General features: G+C 67.9%; 1 protein-coding gene across 2 annotated transcripts in view; it reads right to left on the bottom strand.

Moving 5' to 3' along the window:
* Positions 1–14,243: 14,243 nt before the first annotated feature.
* Positions 14,244–26,226, bottom strand: part of OCRL (OCRL inositol polyphosphate-5-phosphatase) — a 30,485-nt gene continuing 18,502 nt past the window's right edge. The window contains exons 18-24 of one of the 2 annotated variants that reach the window (XM_075896605.1): positions 23,923–24,158; positions 21,460–21,483; positions 17,477–17,596; positions 17,253–17,337; positions 15,876–16,003; positions 15,535–15,646; positions 14,244–15,460 (exon numbers count right to left, since the gene is read on the bottom strand). In XM_075896605.1, coding sequence (XP_075752720.1) covers positions 15,336–15,460; positions 15,535–15,646; positions 15,876–16,003; positions 17,253–17,337; positions 17,477–17,596; positions 21,460–21,483; positions 23,923–24,158 — 830 coding nt within the window. In that variant the 3' untranslated portion in view covers positions 14,244–15,335. The remainder of the gene's footprint in view (positions 15,461–15,534; positions 15,647–15,875; positions 16,004–17,252; positions 17,338–17,476; positions 17,597–21,459; positions 21,484–23,922; positions 24,159–26,226) is intronic. The other variant, XM_075896607.1, reaches the window with a different exon arrangement.

Genomic DNA, 26,226 nt, shown 5'->3' with positions numbered 1-26,226 from the left:
CCGCCCCTCCAGTACCCCCCACGGAGCCCCTGCCCGCCTCACCGCCCCTCCAGTACCCCCCCCACAGAGCCCCTGCCCATCTCACCACCCCTCCAGCACCCCCCCCTCAGAGCCCCTGCCCGCCTCACCGCCCCTCCAGTACCCCCCACGGAGCCCCTGCCCATCTCACCACCCCTCCAGCACCCCCCCCCACAGAGCCCCTGCCCGCCTCACCGCCCCTCCAGCACCCCCCACGGAGCCCCTGCCCATCTCACCGCCCCTCCAGCACCCCCCCACGGAGCCCCTGCCCGCCTCACCACCCCTCCAGCACCCCCCCCCCACAGAGCCCCTGCCCATCTCACCGCCCCTCCAGCACCCCCCCACGGAGCCCCTGCCCGCCTCACCACCCCTCCAGCACCCCCCCCCCACAGAGCCCCTGCCCATCTCACCGCCCCTCCAGCACCCCCCCACGGAGCCCCTGCCCGCCTCACCGCCCCTCCAGTACCCCCCCACGGAGCCCCTGCCCGCCTCACCGCCCCTCCAGCACCCCCCCCCCACGGAGCCCCTGCCCGCCTCACCGCCCCTCCAGTACCCCCCCACGGAGCCCCTGCCCGCCTCACCGCCCCTCCAGCACCCCCCCCCCCCACGGAGCCCCTGCCCGTCTCACCGCCCCTCCAGCACCCCCCCCACGGAGCCCCTGCCCGTCTCACCGCCCCTCCAGCACCCCCCCCACGGAGCCCCTGCCCGTCTCACCGCCCCTCCAGCACCCCCCCCACGGAGCCCCTGCCCGCCTCACCGCCCCTCCAGCACCCCCCCCACGGAGCCCCTGCCCGCCTCACCGCCCCTCCAGCACCCCCCCCACAGAGCCCCTGCCCGCCTCACCGCCCCTCTAGCACCCCCCCTCAGAGCCCCTGCCCGCCACTGCCCCTCCAGCACCCCCCCACAGAGCCCCTGCCCGCCTCACCGCCCCTCCAGCACACCCCCCACAGAGCCCCTGCCCGCCTCACTGCCCCTCCAGCACCCCCCCACAGAGCCCCTGCCCGCCTCACCGCCCCTCCAGCACCCCCCCTCAGAGCCCCTGCCCGCCTCACCGCCCCTCCAGCACACCCCCCACAGAGCCCCTGCCCGCCTCACTGCCCCTCCAGCACCCCCCCACAGAGCCCCTGCCCGCCTCACCGCCCCTCCAGCACCCCCCCTCAGAGCCCCTGCCCGCCTCACCACCCCTCCAGCACCCCCCCCCCCACGGAGCCCCTGCCCACCTCACCGCCCCTCCAGCACCCCCCACGGAGCCCCTGCCCGCCTCACCGCCCCTCCAGTACCCCCCAGGGAGCCCCTGCCCGCCTCACCGCCCCTCCAGCACCCCCCCCACAGAGCCCCTGCCCATCTCACCACCCCTCCAGCACCCCCCCCTCAGAGCCCCTGCCCGCCTCACCGCCCCTCCAGTACCCCCCACGGAGCCCCTGCCCATCTCACCACCCCTCCAGCACCCCCCCCCACAGAGCCCCTGCCCGCCTCACCGCCCCTCCAGCACCCCCCACGGAGCCCCTGCCCATCTCACCGCCCCTCCAGCACCCCCCCACGGAGCCCCTGCCCGCCTCACCACCCCTCCACCACCCCCCCCACGGAGCCCCTGCCCGCCTCACCGCCCCTCCAGCACCCCCCCCACGGAGCCCCTGCCCGCCTCACCGCCCCTCCAGTACCCCTCACGGAGCCCCTGCCCGCCTCACCGCCCCTCCACCCCCCCCCACGGAGCCCCTGCCCGCCTCACCGCCCCTCCACCACCCCCCCCACGGAGCCCCTGCCCGCCTCACCGCCCCTCCAGTACCCCCCACGGAGCCCCTGCCCGCCTCACCGCCCCTCCAGCACCCCCCCCCACGGAGCCCCTGCCCGCCTCACCGCCCCTCCAGCACCCCCCCCCACGGAGCCCCTGCCCGCCTCACCGCCCTTCCACCACCCCCCCCACGGAGCCCCTGCCCGCCTCACCGCCCCTCCACCACCCCCCCCACGGAGCCCCTGCCCATCTCACCACCCCTCCAGCACCCCCCCACGGAGCCCCTGCCCATCTCACCACCCCTCCAGCACCCCCCCCCACGGAGCCCCTGCCCGCCTCACCGCCCCTCCAGCACCCCCCCCACAGAGCCCCTGCCCATCTCACCGCCCCTCCAGCACCCCCCCACGGAGCCCCTGCCCATCTCACCACCCCTCCAGCACCCCCCCACGGAGCCCCTGCCCATCTCACCGCCCCTCCAGCACCCCCCCCACGGAGCCCCTGCCCGCCTCACCGCCCCTCCAGTACCCCCCCCACAGAGCCCCTGCCCATCTCACCACCCCTCCAGCACCCCCCCCTCAGAGCCCCTGCCCGCCTCACCGCCCCTCCAGTACCCCCCACGGAGCCCCTGCCCGCCTCACCGCCCCTCCAGTACCCCCCCCACAGAGCCCCTGCCCATCTCACCACCCCTCCAGCACCCCCCCCTCAGAGCCCCTGCCCGCCTCACCGCCCCTCCAGTACCCCCCACGGAGCCCCTGCCCATCTCACCACCCCTCCAGCACCCCCCCCCACAGAGCCCCTGCCCGCCTCACCGCCCCTCCAGCACCCCCCACGGAGCCCCTGCCCATCTCACCGCCCCTCCAGCACCCCCCCACGGAGCCCCTGCCCGCCTCACCACCCCTCCAGCACCCCCCCCCCACAGAGCCCCTGCCCATCTCACCGCCCCTCCAGCACCCCCCCACGGAGCCCCTGCCCATCTCACCACCCCTCCAGCACCCCCCCCCACAGAGCCCCTGCCCATCTCACCGCCCCTCCAGCACCCCCCCCCACGGAGCCCCTGCCCGCCTCACCACCCCTCCAGCACCCCCCCCCACAGAGCCCCTGCCCGCCTCACCGCCCCTCCAGTACCCCCCACGGAGCCCCTGCCCGTCTCACCGCCCCTCCAGCACCCCCCCCCCACGGAGCCCCTGCCCGCCTCACCGCCCCTCCAGTACCCCCCCACGGAGCCCCTGCCCGCCTCACCGCCCCTCCACCCCCCCCCCACGGAGCCCCTGCCCGCCTCACCGCCCCTCCAGCACCCCCCCCACGGAGCCCCTGCCCGCCTCACCGCCCCTCCAGCACCCCCCCCACAGAGCCCCTGCCCGCCTCACCGCCCCTCTAGCACCCCCCCTCAGAGCCCCTGCCCGCCACTGCCCCTCCAGCACCCCCCCACAGAGCCCCTGCCCATCTCACCGCCCCTCCAGCACCCCCCCACAGAGCCCCTGCCCGCCTCACCGCCCCTCCAGCACACCCCCCACAGAGCCCCTGCCCGCCTCACTGCCCCTCCAGCACCCCCCCACAGAGCCCCTGCCCGCCTCACCGCCCCTCCAGCACCCCCCCTCAGAGCCCCTGCCCGCCTCACCACCCCTCCAGCACCCCCCCCCCACGGAGCCCCTGCCCACCTCACCGCCCCTCCAGCACCCCCCACGGAGCCCCTGCCCGCCTCACCGCCCCTCCAGCACCCCCCACGGAGCCCCTGCCCGCCTCACCGCCCCTCCAGTACCCCCCACGGAGCCCCTGCCCATCTCACCACCCCTCCAGCACCCCCCCCCACAGAGCCCCTGCCCGCCTCACCGCCCCTCCAGCACCCCCCACGGAGCCCCTGCCCATCTCACCGCCCCTCCAGCACCCCCCCACGGAGCCCCTGCCCGCCTCACCACCCCTCCAGCACCCCCCCCCCCACAGAGCCCCTGCCCATCTCACCGCCCCTCCAGCACCCCCCCACGGAGCCCCTGCCCATCTCACCACCCCTCCAGCACCCCCCCCCACAGAGCCCCTGCCCATCTCACCGCCCCTCCAGCACCCCCCCCCACGGAGCCCCTGCCCGCCTCACCACCCCTCCAGCACCCCCCCCCACAGAGCCCCTGCCCGCCTCACCGCCCCTCCAGTACCCCCCACGGAGCCCCTGCCCGCCTCACCGCCCCTCCAGCACCCCCCCCTCAGAGCCCCTGCCCGCCTCACCGCCCCTCCAGCACCCCCCACGGAGCCCCTGCCCTCCTCACCGCCCCTCCAGCACCCCCCCACGGAGCCCCTGCCCTCCTCACCGCCCCTCCAGCATCCCCCCACGGAGCCCCTGCCCGCCTCACCGCCCCTCCAGCACCCCCCCCCCCACGGAGCCCCTGCCCGCCTCACCGCCCCTCCAGTACCCCCCCCACGGAGCCCCTGCCCACCACTGCCCCTCCAGCACAGCCATCCCAGGGACACCGCCCCACCCAAGGACAAACCTCCCCCAGCACTGGCCTCGTCCTCCCTTCCCCCACCCTCAGCGTGTCCATGTGCTTGGCTAGTGCCCTCACCACTGGCCCACCCTGCCTCTCTCGCCACTGATTGCCTTGCGGTCTCTGGCACAGCCCAGGCCTCCCAGAATGGCCACCCGTGGCCAGCGGGGCCACGACAGCTCCTGCCAGATCCCGGGCACGACCGACCAGAGCTGCGGGGCAGAGGGGCAGCAGCCAGGATCGGTGCCCTTCTGAGTGCCCGTGCCCGTGGGGACACGTCACCAGCGCCCCGCAATGGCAGTGGCCACACGCATGGCAGGACTCACCGCCTGGCCGGCTCCTCAGGACTCACCCCCTCCCCCCCCCCCGAGTGTCAGGCACAAGTCACTCCCAAATCCCTGCTAATTTCACCATCTGGGGGGAGGGGCTGCAAGGCAGATGCCCACAGCCCCACCTGCTCTGAGAGGGGAACCAGGCTGGGGGGGGCGGAGCAAGCACCGAGATGGCCACTTCCTCCCACTTTCATGTTTGCACCCCATTCCTAGGGGGCGCCCCACAGGGCTCGGCACCCGGAGACAGAGGAGGAGCGCACGGGGGCCCACCAGGAAAGCGGTCTCTCTTTCAGCTTCTGCAGGGCGCACAGCTGGGCAGGGGTTGGTGATTCTGGCTGGCTTTGCCCCGGGGGAGACCCTGCCTGAGCCCCCGGGAAGGTGCGGTTTGCTGGGTCTTTAGCACAGGCCACCTTCCTCCCACCTGTGTCTCGGATGTTTGAGTTAAACAGTGACAACCAAACCCGGAAGAGACAGAGCTGCCTGGCAGCTGTCGCGGGCCGTGCGCCGGGGGCTGTCCATAGCGACGGCCAGCAAACCCACCTTGTACGCCACACGTCGTAAGTCCCTGGGGCTGCTGCTGGAGCCAGGTGCCCCCCTGTGAATGTGGGGGCACCCTGGTTGGGGCTTGGCTGGGCGAACGGCTCTTGCCCAGTGGCCAGGCGGTGCAGGAGACGCCAGCTGCGGGACGGGGGCGGCCGCTGGGCTCCACCGTGTAGGCCAGGCCGCCGGGGATGGGGCGAAGCAGGAAGGGCAGCGCCCAGAGGGCCGCGCCGGGACACCGCTTCTGGGGGGGCGTCCTGCCCACTAGCCTTGGAGAGCAGCTTGGGCATCCCCAGCCCAGGGCAGCAGGTTACTCCAGTGGCGACCCCACCGTCCTGCCTCTGCTCTGCCATTGGCTGCGCTGACCTTGGCAAGCCCCTCCCACCGTTTAGAGGCCAGGTGGGGTGGGAATAGCTGGGACAGGCCCCGGGTCTGCTGGGGCGAGCGTGAAGGCCGAGGCCTTTCCTGCAGCAGGGAGCAGCCGCAGCCAGATGTGGCCAGCTGCCGCCGTGCCCCGAGCAGCAGTCACAGCCTCGCATTCCTTCGGACTGACATCGCCACGGCGATGGAACAGCTGGCTGCTCGGAAGGCTGCCCCGTCCGCGCCACACCCACCAGCGCAGAGCCCCACGGGGCGTGGGTCCCTCCAAGGAAGCCTGGCCGGCCAGCAGGCCGCCTGGCAAGACCCACGCCCGGACCGGGCAGGCTGCGCGCGGCGCGTCTCTTGGTTTGCCCTTGCGCTGCCGCTGCCCGCTGTGTCTGACGGAGCCGGCTGCACCGGGAAGCGCGTCGCTCGGTTGCATAACTCCATTTGCAAGATTGAACGGAGCCAGGGCGGGGGGCCGCCTGGGTAAACGGGCTAGGGCTGGGGGAGCGCCGTGCTGCAGCCCTGGCGGGACGGCTTGGGCCAGGCCAGCATCACCATACACACTGGGGTCCCCACGGCAACGCCCCCAGGCTCAGGGCTGCGCGTGCAGGCCGGTGTAACGGGGCGAGGATACTACAGTGTAAGGGACTTTCACTGGCCAAGGGCCCCACGTACCTCAGAGGCAGCATCCTCCCGGGGAGGGGGTGTGTGCAGAGCCCAGAAACCCCCCCACTCCAAGCCCCAGCCCCCCACCTCTTCCCACCCCTGCCCCCAGGCACCACCCCTGCTCTTCCCACCCCTGTTCCACCGCCCTGCTTCCCCTGCAGAGTTTCCAAGGGGCCCGGTGCCGGCCACAGGGGTCGATCCCCCCCCCTGCACTCACCATGGCAGCAGGGAGCAAGGCAACCGGGCCCCAGCTCACTGCCCCCCCCCCCCGAGCCCGGCTCCTGGCACAGCAGGCTGTGGCTGTGTCGCTCCACCTCCCGCGGCTCCTGTCACCACCCGTGAGTGTAGGGTGGCACCAGCCCCCCTGTAATCCTCCAGGCCGCCCTGGTTCTCAGGGGGCCCCAAAGTATGGGACCCGGAGCAGCCACTGCACAGAAGCACCCACCCTGAGCCCTAGGAGCCGAGTGAGGCCTGGCCTAACCGGGTTACACCTTGAGCCACGGGCTGGGTAAAGAACAAACAGCCGCAGGTCATGTCCAGCCCACCCATCCCAAGCCTGGTGTCCCTGCCCGTCCTGCCCCCAGCAAGCGCCGTCTCTGCTCCTCTCAGAGCCATGCCTGGCCTGACAAGCAACCAGCTAGCCACAGCGTTGGCAGCCGGGCCCATGGACACCGCAAGACCATGTGGCTTAGTCCTGCTCCGGCTTTGCTCTGGCGCTGGCCTTGGGCGGTAGCAGGTGTTCCAGCCATCTCGCTGCGTGAGTGAGCTTAATTGCTCCTTCGAGCCGCCTGGCCCTCAGCTTTAACCAGGTCTGTGGGGCTGGGGCTGTTGATTGGGCCACGACACTGAAATAAAGGGCATCCCGCTTGCTAGCTTTGCTGGCTTCCACGTGCGGACGATTGTTTTTCTGACGCCTGTTTTAAAACCGCGCTTACGTGTGTGTGCTAATGCAGGCCTGGTGTTTTAAAATCCCAACGTTGCCTTGGTTACCAGCGGCTCTGGCTCCGTCGTGCTGGCCCTCGTCTGTCGACGAACGGGGCTCCCGCGGGGCGGGACAGACAGCGCCACCCTCCACCCTGACTGGGCGGCTGAGACTTGTCACCCATGGCCCTGTGCCTGTTCCCCAGTCAGGGCCGCCAGGTGTTCCAGGCCCACGGCCTCGCCACTGGCTCGTCACCGCCCGGCGCTAGAGCCCCGCGGGCACGCAGCGCCTTTTGGCCCTTCCCTGTGTACGGGGCCGGCTCCCTGGGGTTCGACGCGTCACAGACCTACCCGGGCAGCGCTGCACCTGCCGGGCCAGCTCCTCTGTGTTTCAGCGCAGGGGCCGCCCGCAGACGCCCCTCAGTCGGGGGGGCTCAGGGAACACTTTGGGGCTTGGCCCCTTGGCTTCCAAGCCCGTGAAACGTGGGCCCTGCGGTGGGCCGGGCGCTGCCTTGTGTCCGCAGCCCAGGGCCGTAGCAGAGAAGGGAGGCGGGTGGCAAAGATGCTCCACTAGCGGCAGCGTGCTGGTCCCTGGCCTACTCAGCCGCTGCAGGCAGGTGTTGGAGAGGGACCGAGTCGGCCTGTAACCGGCTCTGTGACGCGACCCAGCCAGTGCCTGGCATCGACCACCACGGGCAGCGTCTCCAGCCTGGCTCGTCTCGGCCCCTCTCCAGACTAGCCACGGCCTGCTAATACGCTGTAATTGCCAGCCGGCCCTTTGGCCCAATATTCGCCCTCTGCCAGGCGCTGGCACTGCCAGGTCGCGCCCCCTGGGCCGGGTCTCGCGTGTTCCCCGTGGTGAAAACGAAGCTCAGCTACTGAACGCTGCTCCTTGGCTAATAGCAGCAATGGGCCTCGTGAGAGCGGCCAGCAGGCGGGACGTTACCCCCAGACCCGAGGTAGCGGGTGGGTCCTGCAGCCCGGTGGGGCGGCAGATCCCCCAAGGCATGGCCCAGGGGCGAGTTGGGTGGCAGGAGCCGGACAAAGAGGAGCGGGGGCGAGAGCCAAGGCTGCCACCTCTCTGGTGACGCTGGCCCAGGGAACCCCCTGGCTTGCTCTCAGTGGCCCCAGGGACAGGTGCTGGTTCCAGGCACCTCAGGCCAGTGCCGGTGTCAATGAACAGACGCCTGCGGCGAAGGATGCTGGAGCTAGCACCTTGGCCCAGGGCCAGAGGGGACGGGAAGAATCCGGTCGAGTACCCTTCCCGCCTCTGCCTGGCCCCAGCCTCATCCGCTCTCCGACCTGAGCCGAACAGCCACGCGAGGGCAGGCTCCCGGGGCGTGGGCAGGCGGGGGTGGCCCGGAGGACCCCAAAGCTGCTGTTCCAGGCACACACCGGAATCCTCTCTGCTGGTGTGTCCTTGGGCCCGGCGGGCGGATCGCAGCCCTGGGTTGGTGCTTGGTAGGGGTCCAGGCCGGGAGAGGCTGCATGCTGGTGGCTCGGGCACTGGAGGTTGGTGGGTGAGGCCCTGGACTCCAGCCGTGCTGCCCTGGGGTCGAGCTGCCCAGCCCAGAGCTGGGGCTCGTGTGTGAAAACCGTGCATCGTGCCAGGCAGCAGGGCCAGCCCCTGGCAGAGGTGTTGTCACTGTGCCCCCAGCTGGGGCGAGTGGGATCCGGGGGCAAGCGGCGCTGGAGGCAGTTCCTGCCAGCGTGCTCAGGAGGAGGCGGCACAGGTCGGACTGGGAGGGGGCAGTGCCTGGCTTTGCACATCCGCCTTTGGGGCACAGCTCTGGGGCCAGGGCTCCCCAGCCCGTGGCATTCCAGCACCGCCTGGCTCCATGTCTTTGAGACTGTCTCAAGCTCCTTAAGATTCCTGCCATAGCTCTGGGGGGGGGGGGGGGGGGAGGACAGCCTCCTGCTCCAGGGCCGGGGTCAGCAGGAATTCAGAGCACGGGGGAAGGGAAGGGCCCCAGGAAACCCCTCCCAGCTGCCTCTGCTCCCTGCAGCCCCCGGGCATGGACCTGAGAAGGGATGTGGGTAGTGGGCGCGGCCCCACCCAGCACCATGTGCCTCCAGGCTGATTGGCAATGGGGCTGGGGCTGCTCCCCCAGGCCTTGGGGACAGGCAGTGAGTCTCCCACCCCCACACCCAGGCGAGGAGCTGGGAGAGACACATGGAGCGCAGGCTATAGGTTCCCATGGTGATAATACTGTAGCGAGGTTGCCATGGCATGGACACAGCTGGCACCCCCAGTGCCAACACCCTGCCCCAGTGCACCTGACTCTCCCAAGCCCCTGTGGTAAGGGCCCCAAGCACAACCGCCCCTGCTGCCAACACTCCCTATGGCCAGGCCCCGGGCAGGTCCACAGGAGACACTGGGCCAGGCAGGGTTGCCAAGCCTGAAAGGCCCCAGGTCACGCATCAGCCCCCGAGAACCCAGCGTTGGGGTTCTGTGTCACCTGCTGCTCCCTGAGCCGTGCGGGGGTCCCAGCTGGCAGCTCTCTCTACAGCCACCCGCGCTAGAAACGCACGCGTCCTTTGCACGCGAAGGCGGAAACCTGGGGGGGGGGCCTTTGGAGAGAACCAGGAACCCCTGCCGTGAGCCACAGGCAGGAGCTGGCGCCGTTAGAGGGGGCAGGACCCTGGGGGTTCCCTGGGCTGGGCTGCAGGGTGCCCGGTGCACAGCGTGGCCCTGTGGGCAGCCGAGGTCAGCCTGGCAGGGTGCCGCGAACGGCCTTGGGCTGTGTCCAGCAGACACACAGCTGGGCTCTGACCCGCGCACACAGCCCAGGGCTAGGCCGGTCCAGCTGCCGCGCGGCGGAAAAGGCTCCTTGGGCTGAGGGGCCAGCCGGGAGCGCTGGAATCCGTGGCCTTTCCTGGCCTGGCAGCCTGCCCGCAGCCCTGCTCCGCCGCGTCTCCAAGGCCACAGGTGGGGCCCTGGGCTTCTGCACTGTGCTCCAAGGCGGCTCTTCCCTGCCTGTCTGCAGGGCCCAGGGCGAGGGGCAGCCAGGGCAACGCTTCCCATTGGGAGCGGGGGGCACTGTCCCGAGTCACTGGCACAGGCCTGTGGTCAGAAACAATGGCAGGAGCTTGGCAAGCGGCACCCACAGACCAGCAGGACCCAGCCAGAAGCTGGCACACGCCAGAGGGGCGGGGGGGGGGGCTCTGCCCCAAGGGCGGGGGGAGTCAGCGTCGGCAGGGACCCCAGGAGGCTGGCAGCGTGGCCGGGGCACATGGCAGGCGCTGGGGGCAGTGGGTAGCCATGCCCGGGGCCAGGTTTAAATGCTTGGCAGCACGACCCAGCTTAGCCAGGGTGGCCCCATGCTGGGCCGGGGGCGGGTCGCGTGGCTCTGCGGATCCTGGAGGGATTAACGTGGGAAACGGCCCCCAGGCCAGGCTGTGCTCAGAGCTGACAGGGGCCAAACCGCGTACTTGCTGCACACCCCACACCATGTGTGCGCACACCCGCACGCGCACCGCCATGAGCACACGAGCCCCAGAGACTGGGTCGCAGCGCCCCCTGTGGGCCGGGACCAGCGCCCCAGAGCCTGGGTCGCAGCGCCCCCTGTGGGCCGGGACCAGCGCCCCCTGTGGGCCGGGACCAGCGCCCCAGAGCCTGGGTCGCAGCGCCCCCTGTGGGCCGGGACCAGCGCCCCAGAGCCTGGGTCGCAGCGCCCCCTGTGGGCCGGGACCAGCGCCCCAGAGCCTGGGTCGCAGCGCCCCCTGTGGGCCGGGACCAGCGCCCCAGAGCCTGGGTCGCAGCGCCCCCTGTGGGCCGGGACCAGCGCCCCAGAGACTGGGTCGCAGCGCCCCCTGTGGGCCGGGACCAGCGCCCCAGAGACTGGGTCGCAGCGCCCCCTGTGGACCGGGACCAGCGCCCCAGAGACTGGGTCGCAGCGCCCCCTGTGGGTCACAATCAGCACCCCAGAGACTGGGTCACAGCACCCCCTGTGGGTCACAATCAGCACCCCAGAGACTGGGTCACAGCGCCCCCTGTGGGTCACAATCAGCACCCCAGAGACTGGGTCACAGCACCCCCTGTGGGTCACAATCAGCACCCCAGAGACTGGGTCACAGCGCCCTCTCTGCTGTCTGCGATTCAGGTGCCACCACCCATACTCTTAGCAGAATGCCCCCTAGTTTCAGCCCTGTGCAGCCCCCAGCACTAGGCACTTGGACCCCCTCCCCAGCCAGAGCCAGACCAGCACAGCCTGTGCTCCGGCCAGGCCAGGCCCTTGTCCTCGTTCCCTGCCACCGGGAGGGCTGGAGCCGGGCTGAGCCCTTGGCTGGTTCGCTCTGGGGCTCTCTCCTAGGAAGTGGGGTTACGGGAGGCCTTGGAGCCTTGCTCAGATTCGCTGCTACCGGGCCCAGAGGCGGCAGCTTGGGCCCCATAGAGGAGCTGGAAGCAGGCTGCCTGCTCCCGCCCTGTGGCCCCCTCCGCAGCGCTCTGCCCGCCCCGCGCTGGCACGTCCCCCTGCCTGGCATTTCCTCCCCTCGGCCTGAGGAATGCGGGCGGCGCGCAGAACAATGGGCACCCCTCACCGGTTCCGGCACGCCGGCCAGCTGCTGCGGGGGGCCAGGCGCGGCCCCGCAGGACCCGGCAAGGAGGTGGCAGGAAGCAGCTGCAGATGAATCGGCCTGAGGCTTCCTGCGCCGCCCCAGCGGCTCTCCCGCCCACACGGGGCAGCGGAGCAAGGCAGGGGCAAGGGGAGAGCGCACCCTGGGCCCTGCAGCGCACTCAGCCCTTTAGCCAGGACCCCCGGCACCACTCCCAGCCAGAGTGCCCCTCTGGGCTGTGCCTGAGCCTGGGCCTGTCACCGCGGCGTTGGGGCGCCTCCCAGCCACGCACTCAGCTCTGGGACTGTCGCTTCAGCCCACGGGCCCCACGCTGCCCGGCAGGGAGGGGCACACAGAACAGGAGGCTCCCAGGAGCTCTGCCCCCATGTAGGCAGGGACACAGGGCCAGGTACCCCACAGCCCCCAGCTGGCAAAGCGCCAGGGGCTGCAGCGGGGCTGTGGGGGTGCAGGCAGCTGGGTTGGGGTGAAGGGACCAGGCGGGCTAGGCCCCCCCCTTCCCACCGAACCGGGGACAGCGGTGCTCGTGTGCCACCTGCTGCCCGTCTGGGGCATTGCTCCTCCCGTCACACACCAGCCCAGGCTCCAGCCCAGCCTGCCCCAGCGCTCCCCCCGCCCCCCCCCAGTGCTACAGCCCCCGGCCCGCTGGGTGGGGCATTGCCTGGGGCAGGCAGAGCTCTGCAAGCAGGGGCAGTGGAACAGAGCAGATTTTAGCAGCCATTGAAGTGCCCAGGTCTGTGCCTGCCCCGCACCGGGGGTAGAACAGGAACCGTCCCCCAGCAGGCCCCAGGCGCCAAGCAGCTGCCCGGACCAGCAGACGGCGGCCGCTGCCACCTGGACACAGCATCCGGCTCCCAGGGCTGCGCCCTTGGAAGGAGGCCGGGAGAGCCTGGTCCAGCCGAGTCCCTCCCCCCGCACTAGGATCCCTGCAGCCTGGCCCCTGGGCTGGGTTTCTGGCAGCAGGACTCTGGGGCGGGGGATCCCAATGGGGCGTGCCTGCTGGATCCTAGCCCAGTGCCAAGCCCCCTCCTTTGGGGCAGGGGCAGGAGCCGCCCAGGTAGCTGGGCAGTGACACTGCTGCCTGGGGAAACCCGCACACTGGCTGGGCCAGGCAGAGGGGCAGGGCAGAGGGGCGGGGACACTGCGCACTGGCTGGGCCGGGCAGAGGGGCGGAGCAGAGGGGTCGGGACACTGCGCACTGGCTGGGCCGGGCAGAGGGGCGGGGACACTGCGCACTGGCTGGGCCGGGCAGAGGGGCGGAGCAGAGGGGCCGGGACACTGCGCACTGGCTGGGCCGGGCAGAGGGGCGGGGACACTGCGCACTGGCTGGGCCGGGCAGCGGGGCGGGGACACTGCGCACTGGCTGGGCCGGGCAGCGGGGCGGGGACACTGCGCACTGGCTGGGCCGGGCAGCGGGGCGGGGACACTGCGCACTGGCTGGGCCGGGCAGCGGGGCGGGGACACTGCGCACTGGCTGGGCCGGGCAGAGGGGCGGGGACACTGCGCACTGGCTGGGCCGGGCAGAGGGGTCGGGACACTGCGCACTGGCTGGGCCGGGCAGAGGGGCGGGGACACTGCGCACTGGCTGGGCCGGGCAGAGGGGCGGGGACACTGCGCACTGGCTGGGCCGGGCAGAGGGGCGGGGACACTGCGCACTGGCTGGGCCGGGCAGAGGGGCGGGGACACTGCGCACTGGCTGGGCCGGGCAGAGGGGCGGGGACACTGCGCACTGGCTGGGCTGGACAGAAGGGACAGGCAGAGGGGCGGGGACACTGCGCACTGGCTGGGCCGGGCAGAGGGGCGGGGACACTGCGCACTGGCTGGGCCGGGCAGAGGGGCCGGGACACTGCGCACTGGCTGGGCCGGGCAGAGGGGCCGGGACACTGCGCACTGGCTGGGCCGGGCAGAGGGGTCGGTACACTGCGCACTGGCTGGGCCGGGCAGAGGGGCGGGGACACTGCGCACTGGCTGGGCCAGGCAGAGGGGCAGGGCAGAGGGGCGGGGACACTGCGCACTGGCTGGGCCGGGCAGAGGGGCGGGGACACTGCGCACTGGCTGGGCCGGGCAGAGGGGCGGGGACAGTGCGCACTGGCTGGGCCGGGCAGAGGGGCGGGGACACTGCGCACTGGCTGGGCCGGGCAGAGGGGCCGGGACACTGCGCACTGGCTGGGCCGGGCAGAGGGGCCGGGACACTGCGCACTGGCTGGGCCGGGCAGAGGGGCGGGGACACTGCGCACTGGCTGGGCCGGGCAGAGGGGCCGGGACACTGCGCACTGGCTGGGCCGGGCAGAGGGGCGGGGACACTGCGCACTGGCTGGGCCGGGCAGAGGGGCGGGGACACTGCGCACTGGCTGGGCCGGGCAGAGGGGCGGGGACACTGCGCACTGGCTGGGCCGGGCAGAGGGGCCGGGACACTGCGCACTGGCTGGGCCGGGCAGAGGGGCGGGGACACTGCGCACTGGCTGGGCTGGGCAGAGGGGCGGGGACACTGCGCACTGGCTGGGCTGGGCAGAGGGGCGGGGACACTGCGCACTGGCTGGGCCGGGCAGAGGGGTCGGGACACTGCGCACTGGCTAGCTGGACAGAGGGGCCAGGCAGGCTGTGCCGGGACACCGCGCACTCATTGCACAAGGGAGGTTTATTTCGAAGAAACAGGTTTCCAATAAATTATGTAACAAAAAGGAAAACGGGCCCCACAGGACAGTCTGTGCAGGGCCCTCCCATGGGTGAACCCTGGGCCTTCCCCCCACTGTGTGTGTGTGTGTGTGTGTGTGGGGGGGGGACCTTCCTCCAGATCTCACCAGCCACTGAACCCCCAGGGCCTGTTGTGACCAGAGCTCCCTCCTCCCAAACTACTGAGCTGCCTGGGCCCCGCAGCTGGGCTGTGGCCAAAGCCAGCAGGGCTTCGTGTTCTGGGGATGGACCCCACTGCACGGCGAGCGGCAGGAGCGCCTCACACCGCAGCACTGGGCAGGGCCCATGGCACACGCCCTTCCCTGCCCAGGACTTGGCTCCCAGGATGCCCAGGCTGCAGGAAAGGGGAGACCTGCAAAAAGCTGGGGACTCTGCCCCACTCGTGCCCACCTGGGAAGGGGGAGCCCCCCGGCAGGAGCACTGAGGGAGCTGCTGCGTTTCTGATCTGCCAGTGCTGGTGCAGCCCTGAGCCTGCAGCCCTGCCAAATGCCCCTGCTGCGCTCCCCCAGCTCATTACTCCATCAGCAACCCGCCGGGGAAGCCGGGCCAGGTGCAAGGGGGCAGGGGAGCAGCGCGGGGGCGGGGGCACATCACACAGCACAGGAGAACGCCCAATGAACCCTTCGGGTGCTGCTGGCACACGCTGGCCCAGGACGGGGACGCACACGTGGGGAGGGCCCGCGGTGCAGCTGGTGGGACACGGATGACAGTGCGCACACGGACACGGACACGGACACGCACAGGGCAGCAGAGTCCAGGCCCTCTGGGCCTGCCCCTCCCAGAACCAGCTCCCCCGGAGGCCAGGGGAGCTGGGAGCGAAGCAGCAGGGCCCCCGCCCCGAGGAGGCTCTGGCTGGGGTGGCAGTGTGATGAGCGTACAAGTCCCCTGCGGTGTCGGCGCAGCACGGGAAGGGTGGGCGGCCACCTCCTCTCTGACGACAGACGCGACCCGCAGTGCAGCCGGGAGCCCCTGGGAGCTGGGCAGGCCTGGCCCCGCTGGACGGCACCTGGGCTGGGCTCACTCCTCGTCCCCCGCGAGCAGGAAGCCGAGCAGGAAGCTGCCGGCACGCTGCCGGTCATGCGGAGTCTGTTTCGCCATCAGGTTGGGTGGAGGCCGCAGGAGGAGGCTGGTGAACAGGCTGGCTGCAGAGGGGCAAACCTGCGTCAGACCCAGGGGCTGGCGTGGGGGGGGCGGGGGCGGGGAGGGGGGCTCTTACCGATCATGTTGGCACTGACGTTGTTGTCCTCCGAGTACTTGAGCAGCTCCCGCAGGAAGGCCATCAGGTAGCGGAACACGTTGCGGTGACACCGGGGCAGGTGAGAAATCACCTGCAAGGGGGAAAGGTGAGCTCCCCCCGCGCCGGCCCGGTCTGCTCCCGCCCCAGCTCCGGGACCCCCGCCACCAGCCTCGGGCGTACGTCAGAGGGGACGCCGGCTCCCCAGCCTCCACGCAGGCCTGTGCCGCCACAGAGCGCTGCCCACCCGGGGGGGTCACTGGGGCCTGAGTCGTAGCAGCGGCACAGCCCGGGGGAGCCCCAGCAAGGGGAGGGGCACACACCTGTCGACACAGCCGGCTGTCCTGGGAACAGTCCAGGCATCGCTGATACAGCTCGTAACAAATGACCGGCTCCGGCAGAGCCTCCAGGAAGATGAGCAGAGCCTCAGCCACCGAGTGGTTGCTGCCCGCTGGGCACGGCTTGTCAAGGAGCCTTTTCCTCCAGCTGGCCCTGCGCAGCGCCCAGCCCCCACGCCCGGCCTCTGTCCGCCCCCCCGCCTCCGGCACGGCCCGGGGCCTGGCTTTGGCTCTCCCTGGCTGCGGGCAGCCTCCAGCTGCGCTGCTCTGCTCTCCACCCCCTCTGCTAAACAGCCAGAGCCCAGCAAAGGCCGGGCGCAGCCTGTCCCTCCCCCGAGACCCACCCGAGACCTGCCGGGCACAGCCCGTCCCTCCCCCGAGACCCCCCCGAGACCCGCCGGGCACAGCCCGTCCCTCCCCCGAGACCCCCCCGAGACCCGCCGGGCACAGCCCGTCCCTCCCCCGAGACCCCCCCGAGACCCGCCGGGCACAGCCCGTCCCTCCCCCGAGACCCGCCGGGCACAGCCCGTCCCTCCCCCGAGACCCGCCGGGCACAGCCCGTCCCTCCCCCGAGACCCGCCGGGCACAGCCCGTCCCTCCCCCGAGACCCGCCGGGCACAGCCCGTCCCTCCCCCGAGACCCCCCCGAGACCCGCCGGGCACAGCCCGTCCCTCCCCTGAGACCGCCCCCCCCGAGACCCGCCGGGCACAGCCGGTCCCTCCCCCGAGACCCCCCACCCGAGACCTGCCGGGTGCAGCCCGTCCCTCCCCCGAGACCCCCCCCGAAACCCTCCTCCGAGACCCGCTGGGCGCATCCCGTCCCTCCCCACAAACGCCCGCTGGGTGCCCCATGAGCACCACTGCCCCCCAGCTGTTCACAGCCGGTCTCTGAGACCCCAACACACATTCCCCATGCACACACCTGCCCCTCCCCACTGTACACACGCCTGCTCCCTGCAGCACCCCCCCAACATCCCGCTGTGCGGCTCCCCTGCCCACTTCTGTTGTGCACATTCCAGCCACGCACACCCAGCTGTACCCGACCCCGCCGCCTTGCATCCCCCTCCCCGCGACACTGCCTGCTGTGCACCCCTGCACGGCCGTCACAAACCCAGCTCGCCCAGATCCCCGCTGCAGCTCGGGAGCCCTCCCCCTCCAGCCTGTGCCGCCGCCACCACGGGCCATCCCCTGCCTGCCTGAGCCCCTCCTCCATGGGCACCTCTGCTCTCCCCGGGGAAGGCGCCCCGGGCAGAGCACACCCCTGCTCCTGTCCTAGCCGGCCTGACCCGGGTGGTTGCCGAGTGGCTCCCTGGGGGGATGAGGGGGGCAGTGCCACGGAGAGCTGGGGCACCGGGAAGGATACGGATTGTCTCGGGGATGCTGGTGTCCAGGCAGTCGATGATCTGCTGCAGCTCCTCCTGCATGCCAGGCGTCTGGAACAGGTCCTCCTGCCAGGGACAGCGCGGTCAGGGCGCCCGCCCCAGGACAGTCTGGGCTGCGGCCGAGCCCCGGGAGCCCGCCGTGGCTCTGAGTCACGCTCTGGGGCCAGCGACTCGGAGCTGGGCTGTCCGCCCCGCTCGCGCTCACCTGGTGGCAGGCGTTCTTGAACAGGTGGTCCACCAGCAGCCAGATCTCCTTGGGCACCTGCAGGGGCCTCTCGCTGCCGTCCTCGCTGTCCGAGGGGCCCATCTGCAGAAGGGATTTCTCCTGGTGGGGAAGAGCAGAGCCAGGGTCAGGAGCCTGTCCCTCTGCCGCAGACACCAGCACCTGCCAGCACCCCCAGGCCAGCCAGCTCCCACCGCCCCCCCAGCTCCACTCTGGGACACCCCAACAGGCTCTGCACCCCCCCCCCACCGCTCATCAAGTCAGGTGACACTTCTGCTGGTCCCCATACGGCACTGCCCCCCCTCCCCTCCTCAGCCTCGCACTTCCGGCCAAGCTGGCTACAGGCACGGAGACCCACAGTGCCCAGGGGCCTGCGGGGAGACCAGCAGCCTCCTCCTCCCGCCAGCACAGAGCTGCTCCCGCTCACAGCAGCCGTCCTGAGGGAGGACACCGGCGAAGAGCAGCCAAGCCGCTCCCTGGCCCCGAGGGGCTCCGGAAAGGGTATCACTCCCCCACCTTGTCTCGCTCACACCTGGGACTGCCACGCTGCGCCGCGCCAGCAAGGCGCCTTCTGCCCCCGACGGTGCTGAGGAACGGTGCCAGCACCACGAGATGCAGCCTGGGGCCTGGGCAGAGGCGCCGCCATTCCCAGCAGCGGAGCTGCACTGCCAGCATGGCGATAGGACTCCCTGTGCCCCCGAGACCCTGCTCATTGTCCCAGGCCGCCCCGGTACACCCCTGGCCACACCAGGCTGGTCGCCCTCCTGCTATTCGGAGATGGCACCAGCCTCCCCCACCCCCGGAGCTGCAGGTCCCAGTGAACGTCTCCCCTGAGTCCAGCCCCTCCTGCGCCGCTCCATTCCAACAGCCCAGGGTCTCCAGCGCTGGGTAGGGAGACTCCGCCCGGCCTGTCACCTGGTGCCTACAGAACTGGCTGTGTGCCAACAGCCCTAGTGTGCTGTCACACGACGGGTGTGTCAGTGCTGTAGCTCACTCCTGGGCTTGGATAAGGCAGTCTCGCACGACGGGCGTGTTTGTGCTGTAGCTCACTCTGGGCTTGGATCACGTGATCTCGCACGACGGGCGTGTTTGTGCTGTAGCTCACTCTGGGCTTGGATCACGCGGTCTCGCACGACGGGCGTGTTTGTGCTGTAGCTCACTCTGGGCTTGGATCACGCGGTCTCGCACGATGGGCGTGTTTGTTCTGTAGCTCACTCTGGGCTTGGATCATGCGGTCTTGCACGACGGGCGTGTTTGTTCTGTAGCTCACTCTGGGCTTGGATCATGCGGTCTTGCACGACGGGCGTGTTTGTGCTGTAGCTCACTCTGGGCTTGGATCACGCGGTCTCGCACGACGGGCGTGTTTGTGCTGTAGCTCACTCTGGGCTTGGATCACGCGGTCTCGCACGATGGGCGTGTTTGTTCTGTAGCTCACTCTGGGCTTGGATCATGCGGTCTTGCACGACGGGCGTGTTTGTGCTGTAGCTCACTCTGGGCTTGGATCACGCGGTCTCGCACGACGGCCATGATTGTGCTGTAGTTTACTCCTTGGCTTGGATCACGCGGTCTCACACGACGGGCGTGTTTGTTCTGTAGCTCACTCTGGGCTTGGATCACGCGGTCTCGCACGACGGGCGTGTTTGTGCTGTAGCTCACTCTGGGCTTGGATCACGTGATCTCGCACGACGGGCGTGTTTGTGCTGTAGCTCACTCTGGGCTTGGATCACATGGTCTCACCCCTCCCCTCAAACATTCCAACTCATTTTCCAGGTTCGATGGGTGCTGGCTCCTGCCTGCCCGCCCAGCGCCCATGACTGCGGGTTTAGCGCAGTCATTCCCTCGCACCCTTTGCACTCGGACACGTGTTCTCGGCCCAGCTCAAGCGCCCCCGTTTGGGGTCCTGTTCCTGCTGGATTCACAGAGGGCCTGCACCCTCCTTTGCCTCATTTCCCTGCTACTTGTGGCAAGCAGCTAAGTCTGCTTCGAACTCTCCAGCCCCTTCCCAGGCACAGGGCTACCCCGCAGTGTGGGCTCCCGGTTTAGATCATGCTGGAGGAGCGCTGCTAGCTGCATGCAGCGCTGGCCCCAGGCCCTGTCTGGCACGAACCCTGCCCCCTCCACACACACGGCAACCCCATCGGCATGCGGACTTGCTTGGCACCAGCCCTGTTCCAGCGCGCAGCTGTAGGGATCCCCCCAGCACAGAACGCGCAGTCGCAGCGGTGGGGCCGAGCGAGCCGGTGCGCTGGGGATCACGGGCAGGCGAAGGCTTCCCCCCCCCCCCCCCGAGCCGCTCCGGAGTGCTCCTGCCACCACCATCGACAGGATGCCACAGGCACTCCCCCTCCCCGGAGATGGTAGCCAGGGCAACGGGAGGATTCCCCTAGCAACTGGGAGCTGTCTACGCCAGGAGGCAGAGCAGGCTGATTGTGTTGCTCAGGAGGGCGATTTGTTACACGCGTGGGTGACACAATGCGACTGACCCAATGCGCTAGTGTAGCCCAGGGCTAAGGGATTACATGGCGGTGCTGGCTCCCGGGGCTAGTCCAGTTAAAATGGACAGAAGCGTTACGCGCGTGTTCAGTGCCTGCGGGAGGCCGACAGGACGCTGTGGGTATTAATCCTACTGAGAACAGCCGCGTCCCATGGTACAAACAACACAGACGTATGCTCAGCCTGTGACTCCTCCCCCTCCCCCAGGGGAGAAGCACTGTCCAGTGAAAGCCTCCTTCCCCGCAGGAGCGTTATGTACCACTGAACCCAACGGGCCCGGGGAAGCTCTTGTCCCATCACAGCCTGGGTGTGGGGGGAGGGACTAAAACCGCCTGGTGGGGAGAACTGAGTCGTCCTTTGCTGCTTGAACGCTGAGGGGCGAGATTTCTAAGGCTAAGCCGGGGCCCCCGGTGCCGAGCTGGGTCAGCCCTAAAGGACACACACAGTCTGCTCACTCCAGAAGCAGCTATGGTCGTTTGGAACCTGACTGTAATTCGCCTGCACGCATACAAGGGGAAAGCGGGTCAGCAAACAGCTCGTGTGGTACGCGACCGGAGGCCACGGGGACTGCCTGTGGCCCCCTGCTACCCTGCCTCAGGAGATCCCGCTTGTTACTGGCTTGGTGAAATCGACTGATGGAACACACCTCCAGCTGGGGCTTGCGCCGTTCCTGGACAGTCTGCCCTAGCCTGGACTCACTCCAGGCATGCAACCGGCTGCACTAGAAACAGGCAGAAAGACAGGCTCTCGGGCTGACTCGGAGCGGCCTGTTGGCAAAGCTGGCACACTGGGCATGGTGACAGCGTGCCCCCGCCTGACGCACTCGGAGCACACTCTGCTCTTGTGCTTCCCTCACTCCACAGGGAGCAGCCCTTGGAGACAGGCCACCCGCTGCTCCTTGTCCTGCAGGACCAGCCAAGAGCACAGCCTGGGGGTCGGCCCGGCCCAGGGAGCTCTCCTGCGGGACAGCTGCAGGAGAGGGACGGACAGTGGCCCCTTCCCTAGGCAGCAGTGGGAGCCGAGTCCCCAACTCTCCAGGAAATCAGCACACGCAGGGTGACGTCACCTAACAAACCCTTCCTCGATGCTGACACCCCCGTGTCCCACGCGCTGATGTAACCTGCCCGGCGGGGTGAGGCCTTCGGCAGGCTGCAGACAGACTCACCCTGGGCACTGGGCCCTGGCAGGGGAATTTCGTGCCCAACAGAAAACATCGGAAGGAAACTACAACCACACTCGCGAGCGGTGCCATCTCCACCTCCCCATGGCGAACGCAGTGCTCCTGAGCGCACCGGCTTGTTCCAGGCTCCTAGCGGCGCCTGTCGTTGTGGCTGGAGCTGGAGCTGCCCCTGCCCTAGTCTGCCCCTGCCCTCTCCCGGATGCAGGCTGCCTCGCCAGCAGCCAATGGGAAAAGGTCTGGTTTCTACGGTGAGTCCTAACAACAGCCCCGCAGCACTGGCTTCTTGCATTACCTTCTCTAGGAAGCTGTCCTCTCCCTGGGAGCACAGCGGGGGAGCGAGAGAGAGAGAGAGAGAGAGAGAGAGAGAGGCATCGTTAACAGACAGAACCTGATTGAAGATTAAGCAGAAAAGCAGCAGCCCGAGACCCCACCAGCACTGACTGGCAGCTACTCCTCCCGTGGTTTGCTGACACCGCTGCCGGTAAAGCTGCGGCAGGCGATTTCGATCCCAATTGGCAGGAATGCTGCTCACATGATGTAAAGGCCTCTCAGGAATCTACTGAGCTGCCCCAGCGCACTCAGCGGGCCCCCAAAGCCCGGGGTGGGACCGGCACCCCCCCACCCCCCAGGCTTCGCAGCCAGCACTGCGCCCTGTCTAATCTCCGGGCCGTTTCCGGGGGCTTGCCTGGCACGCAGCGAGAGGTGGCAGGGGAGCTCCAGGTGCCAGCAATACCTCTGTGCAGTTCGGGGCAGGAAAACATGCTGCAAAGGCCCAGAGGGAGTCGGCCTCAACCGGCTACATGCTGGCGCCGCCTCTCTGCTGCGTGTGGAGGGGCCCCCGGCCACCGCGGAAAGGCAGTGGCTGGGGTAGGGGCCCAATGGGACGTTAAGAGGCGACCGGAGGAGGGGGACAGGGGACTGCCCCCTCAAGGAGAATTGGAACGAGCGCAGTGGGCAGCTCAGAGCTACCGCTCCCTGGAAAGATGCCACTCCAGCACGCACGGGGCACTGGCTGCAGAGCACCCCCCTTCAGCATGGGCTCTCTCCTCGGACCCTGCTCTCTGCCCACGAGGGTCTGGGGTCCGGACCCCCAAATCCTAGAGCAAGCGGGCTCCCCGGCGCGGCACCAGGTGAGCGGGAGCAGAGACAGGCAGCGTAAGCTCAGGCTCCGGTGACACCTGACAGCCGCATCCTGGCTCACTTCCCTGCCTGCCGCACCGGGACGCTGGCCTCCTGCTCGCCTGCCCCCTCCGCTGGTCAGCAGTTGCCAGCGGCCCTGGGGATGCAAACCCTGCTCCTGGCCGGCAGCCGCTGGCTCCTAACCCACCAACACCGAGCACCCCCGGCCCTGCAGCACACCCAGAACTGGAGCGGCCCCGGAACAAGTTACGCTCCCTGCTCCACACTGATCCAACCTCCAGACCCGTCTGCCACCCTCCTGCCCTGCCCGGTCACAGGGCGCGTCAGCTGGCCCTAGCGTGAGCAAAGCTCCTGATGCCGGAGGCTGCGTGCTTTCACTATCGAACCCCGACTCCGCAGAGGTAGCGGGCCTCTCGTTTTACCGACGTGCTCGCTCGTGCCGCTCCGGCTCTGCAGCGCCAAGAGGGACTGACCGGCCTCCCTCCTCACACAGCACGCACGCCTGCAAAACGAGCATGTTTGCCATGCAGCCACCCTGCGTGCTGAGGGTGCTGTCGCTGGAGCCCATGCTAGCTCTGTGCTCACGCCCTTGGCCAGAGGGCAAGCCCCAGCAGTCCAAGCCAGAATAAATAAGGGGAAGTGATTCCGCCTTAGGAAGAGCCCAAGAGTTGTGTCAGGTAAATCACTGGCAGCCTTTAGAAAGCGTCTGAGTTCCCTGATGCGCCCACATCAGGGCCAGGCTCTGGCGTTCTCGGACAGCCTGGGTGGCTTGCAGGCAACCTCTGGGAACGGCAGACTCCTCGCACTCCCTGCCGTCCGGGGTTCCATAAGGAAGTCACATAGCTCAGCACCCAGGCAAGACACCACAGGTCCGGGCGAGCCTCTCGTCCCTTCTGATACTAGCAGGGAAGGCCCAGGAGAGGCTGGGGTTGAAAGCAGAGCCCTCAGTGGCGAGCCAGGACCATTGCCCCAGGGAGGGGAGAAAGACCAGGGCGAGCCAGGACCATTGCCCCAGGGAGGGGAGAAAGACCAGGGCGGGCCAGGACCATTGCCCCAGGGAGAGGAGGAAGACCAGGGCGGGCCAGGACCATTGCCCCAGGGAGGGGAGGAAGACCAGGGCGGGCCAGGACCATTGCCCCAGGGAGGGGAGAAAGACCAGGGCGGGCCAGGACCATTGCCCCAGGGAGGGGAGGAAGACCAGGGCGGGCCAGGACCATTGCCCCAGGGAGGGGAGAAAGACCAGGGCGGGCCAGGACCATTGCCCCAGGGAGAGGAGGAAGACCAGGGCAAGCCAGGACCATTGCCCCAGGGAGGGGAGGAAGACCAGGGCGGGCCAGGACCATTGCCCCAGGGAGGGGAGGAAGACCAGGGCGAGCCAGGACCATTTCCCCAGGGAGGGGAGAAAGACCAGGGCGGGCCAGGACCATTGCCCCAGGGAGGGGAGGAAGACGAGGGCGGGCCAGGACCATTGCCCCAGGGAGGGGAGGAAGACGAGGGCAAGCCAGGACCATTGCCCCAGGGAGGGGAGGTTAGCCCTTGGGAAGGGCGCAGTATCTGCTCAATAAGCCCTTGTGCAAACCCCAGGCACCTGCCCTCCCGGACCGCTGCTCCTTACCAGATCAACCAGTTTGGTGACAGGAACTTCGCGGATTGGCCGTCTCATTCGGCACAGAGCCTCCAGGGAGGTGCCGAAGCAGCTGGGCAGGTAGCTCCCGCTGACAGTGAGGAAGTAATCCTTGCCTCGGTCCAGGTGGAGGACGAGGATCTCCTCGATTCGGTCCTCCCCCGAGTTCAGGAGGGTGACCGAGTCCTTACTGACGTACACGTCCAGGGAGATGTCCACGGTCTCGTCTGCAACAGGCAAGGGGCACGCTTGGGCTCTCCGAACGGCGACCTTGCGGGCACGCGCACAGGAGAGAGCCGAGCAACGAGGCAGCAGCTCAGAGGGGAAGGGAGACAGACGCTCCCAAGGGTGGGGATGGAGGCCAAAGGGGAGAGGCAAAGTGCCCTGAGCCAAGGCGCTCCAGAGCCGCGCGGGGTGCTCTTCCAGGAAGGACTGCTTGGCGGAGATGGAGTTCACCTTTCCAGGAGCGGGAAGGTCTTGTTTGGACACAGACTGGCTAACCTTGTGAGGAGGGCTTTAAACTAGGTTCGACGGGGACAGGTGAGCAAAGCCCACAGGTAAGTGCTGAATGTGCGGGACTGGGAGATGGGTTGGAAATGGGGGGGACTACGGCCTATAATGGCAAGGAGAAAGGAGGGTCAGGGCACAACAGGGAGGCAAGATCAAATCAGTATCTTAGATGCCTATATACAAATGCGAGAAGTATGGGTAATAAGCAGGAAGAACTGGAATTGCTAACCAATAAATACAACTATGATATCATTGGTATTACAGAAACCTGGTGGGATGGGACGCATGATTGGAATGTTGGTATGGAAGGGTACGGCTTGCTCAGGAAGGACAGACAGGGAAAAAAGGGAGGAGGGGTTGCCTTGTATATTAAAAATGTACACACTTGGACTGAAGTGGAGATGAACGTAGGCGATAGCTGTGTAGAGAGTCTCTGGGTTAAGCTAAAAGGGGTAAAAAACGAGGGTGATATCATGCTAGGAGTCTACTACAGGCCACCTAGCCAGGTGGAAGAGGTGGATGAGGCCTTTTTTAAACAATTAACAAAACTATCCAAAGCCCAAGATTTGGTGATGGGGGACTTCAACTATCCAGACATATGTTGGGAAACTAACACAGCGAGGCACAGGCTATCCAATAAGTTTCTGGACTGCATTGGAGACAACTTTCTGTTTCAGAAGGTTGAAAAAGCTACCAGAGGAGAAGCTGTTCTGGATTTGGTTTTAACAAATAGGGAGGAACTAGTTGAGAACTTGAAAGTGGAAGACAGTATAGGGGACAGTGATCACGAAATAATAGAGTTCATGATCTTAAGGAAAGGTAGAAGGGAGACCAGCACAATTGAGGTAATGGATTTCAGGAAGGCAGATTTTGATAAGCTCAGAGAACTTGTAGGTAAGGTCCCATGGGAAGCAAGACTGAAGGGAAAAACAACTGAGGAGAGTTGGAAGTATTTCAAAGGGACGTTGTTAAGGGCCCAAAAGCAAACAATTCCGCTGTGTAGGAAAGATAGAAAATATGGCAAAAGACCAGCTTGGCTTAACAAGGAGATCTTGCATGATCTCAAAATAAAAAAGGAGTCATATAAAAAATGGAAACTAGGACAACTAACAAAGGATGAATATAGGCAAGCAACACGGGAATGCAGGGGCAAGATTAGAAAGGCAAAGGCACAAAATGAGATCAAACTAGCTACAGGCATAAAGGGAAACAAGAAGACCTTTTATAAATACATTAAAAGCAAGAGGAAGACCAAGGACAGGGTAGGCCCACTGCTTAGTGAGGAGGGAGAAGCAGTAACAGGGAACTTGGAAATGGTGGAGATGCTCAATGACTTCTTTGTTTCGGTCTTCACCGAGAAGTCTGGAGGTGTGCCTAACGTAGTGAATACAAGCAGAGAGAGGGTAAGTTTAGAAGATAGGATACACAAAGAACAAGTTAAAAGTCACTTAGGAAAGTTAGATGTCAGCAAGTCACCAGGTCCTGATGAAATGCATCCCAGGATACTCAAGGAGCTGATAGAGGAGGTATCTGAGCCTTTAGCTATGATCTTTGAAAAATCATGGCAGACAGGGGAGATTCCAGAAGACTGGAAAAGGGCAAATATTGTGCCCATCTATAAAAAGGGGAATAAGAACAACCCAGGAAACTACAGACCGGTCAGTTTAACGTCTGTCCCAGGGAAGATAATGGAGCAGGTCATTAAGGAAATCGTATGCAAACACTTGGAAGGTAATAAAGTGATAGGGAATAGCCAGCATGGGTTTGTGAAGAACAAGTCATGCC

This window comes from Pelodiscus sinensis, chromosome 13 (genome assembly GCF_049634645.1).
Source record: "Pelodiscus sinensis isolate JC-2024 chromosome 13, ASM4963464v1, whole genome shotgun sequence".
Lineage (NCBI taxonomy): Eukaryota > Metazoa > Chordata > Testudines > Trionychidae > Pelodiscus > Pelodiscus sinensis.
This window is presented reverse-complemented; position numbering and strand designations above follow the sequence as displayed.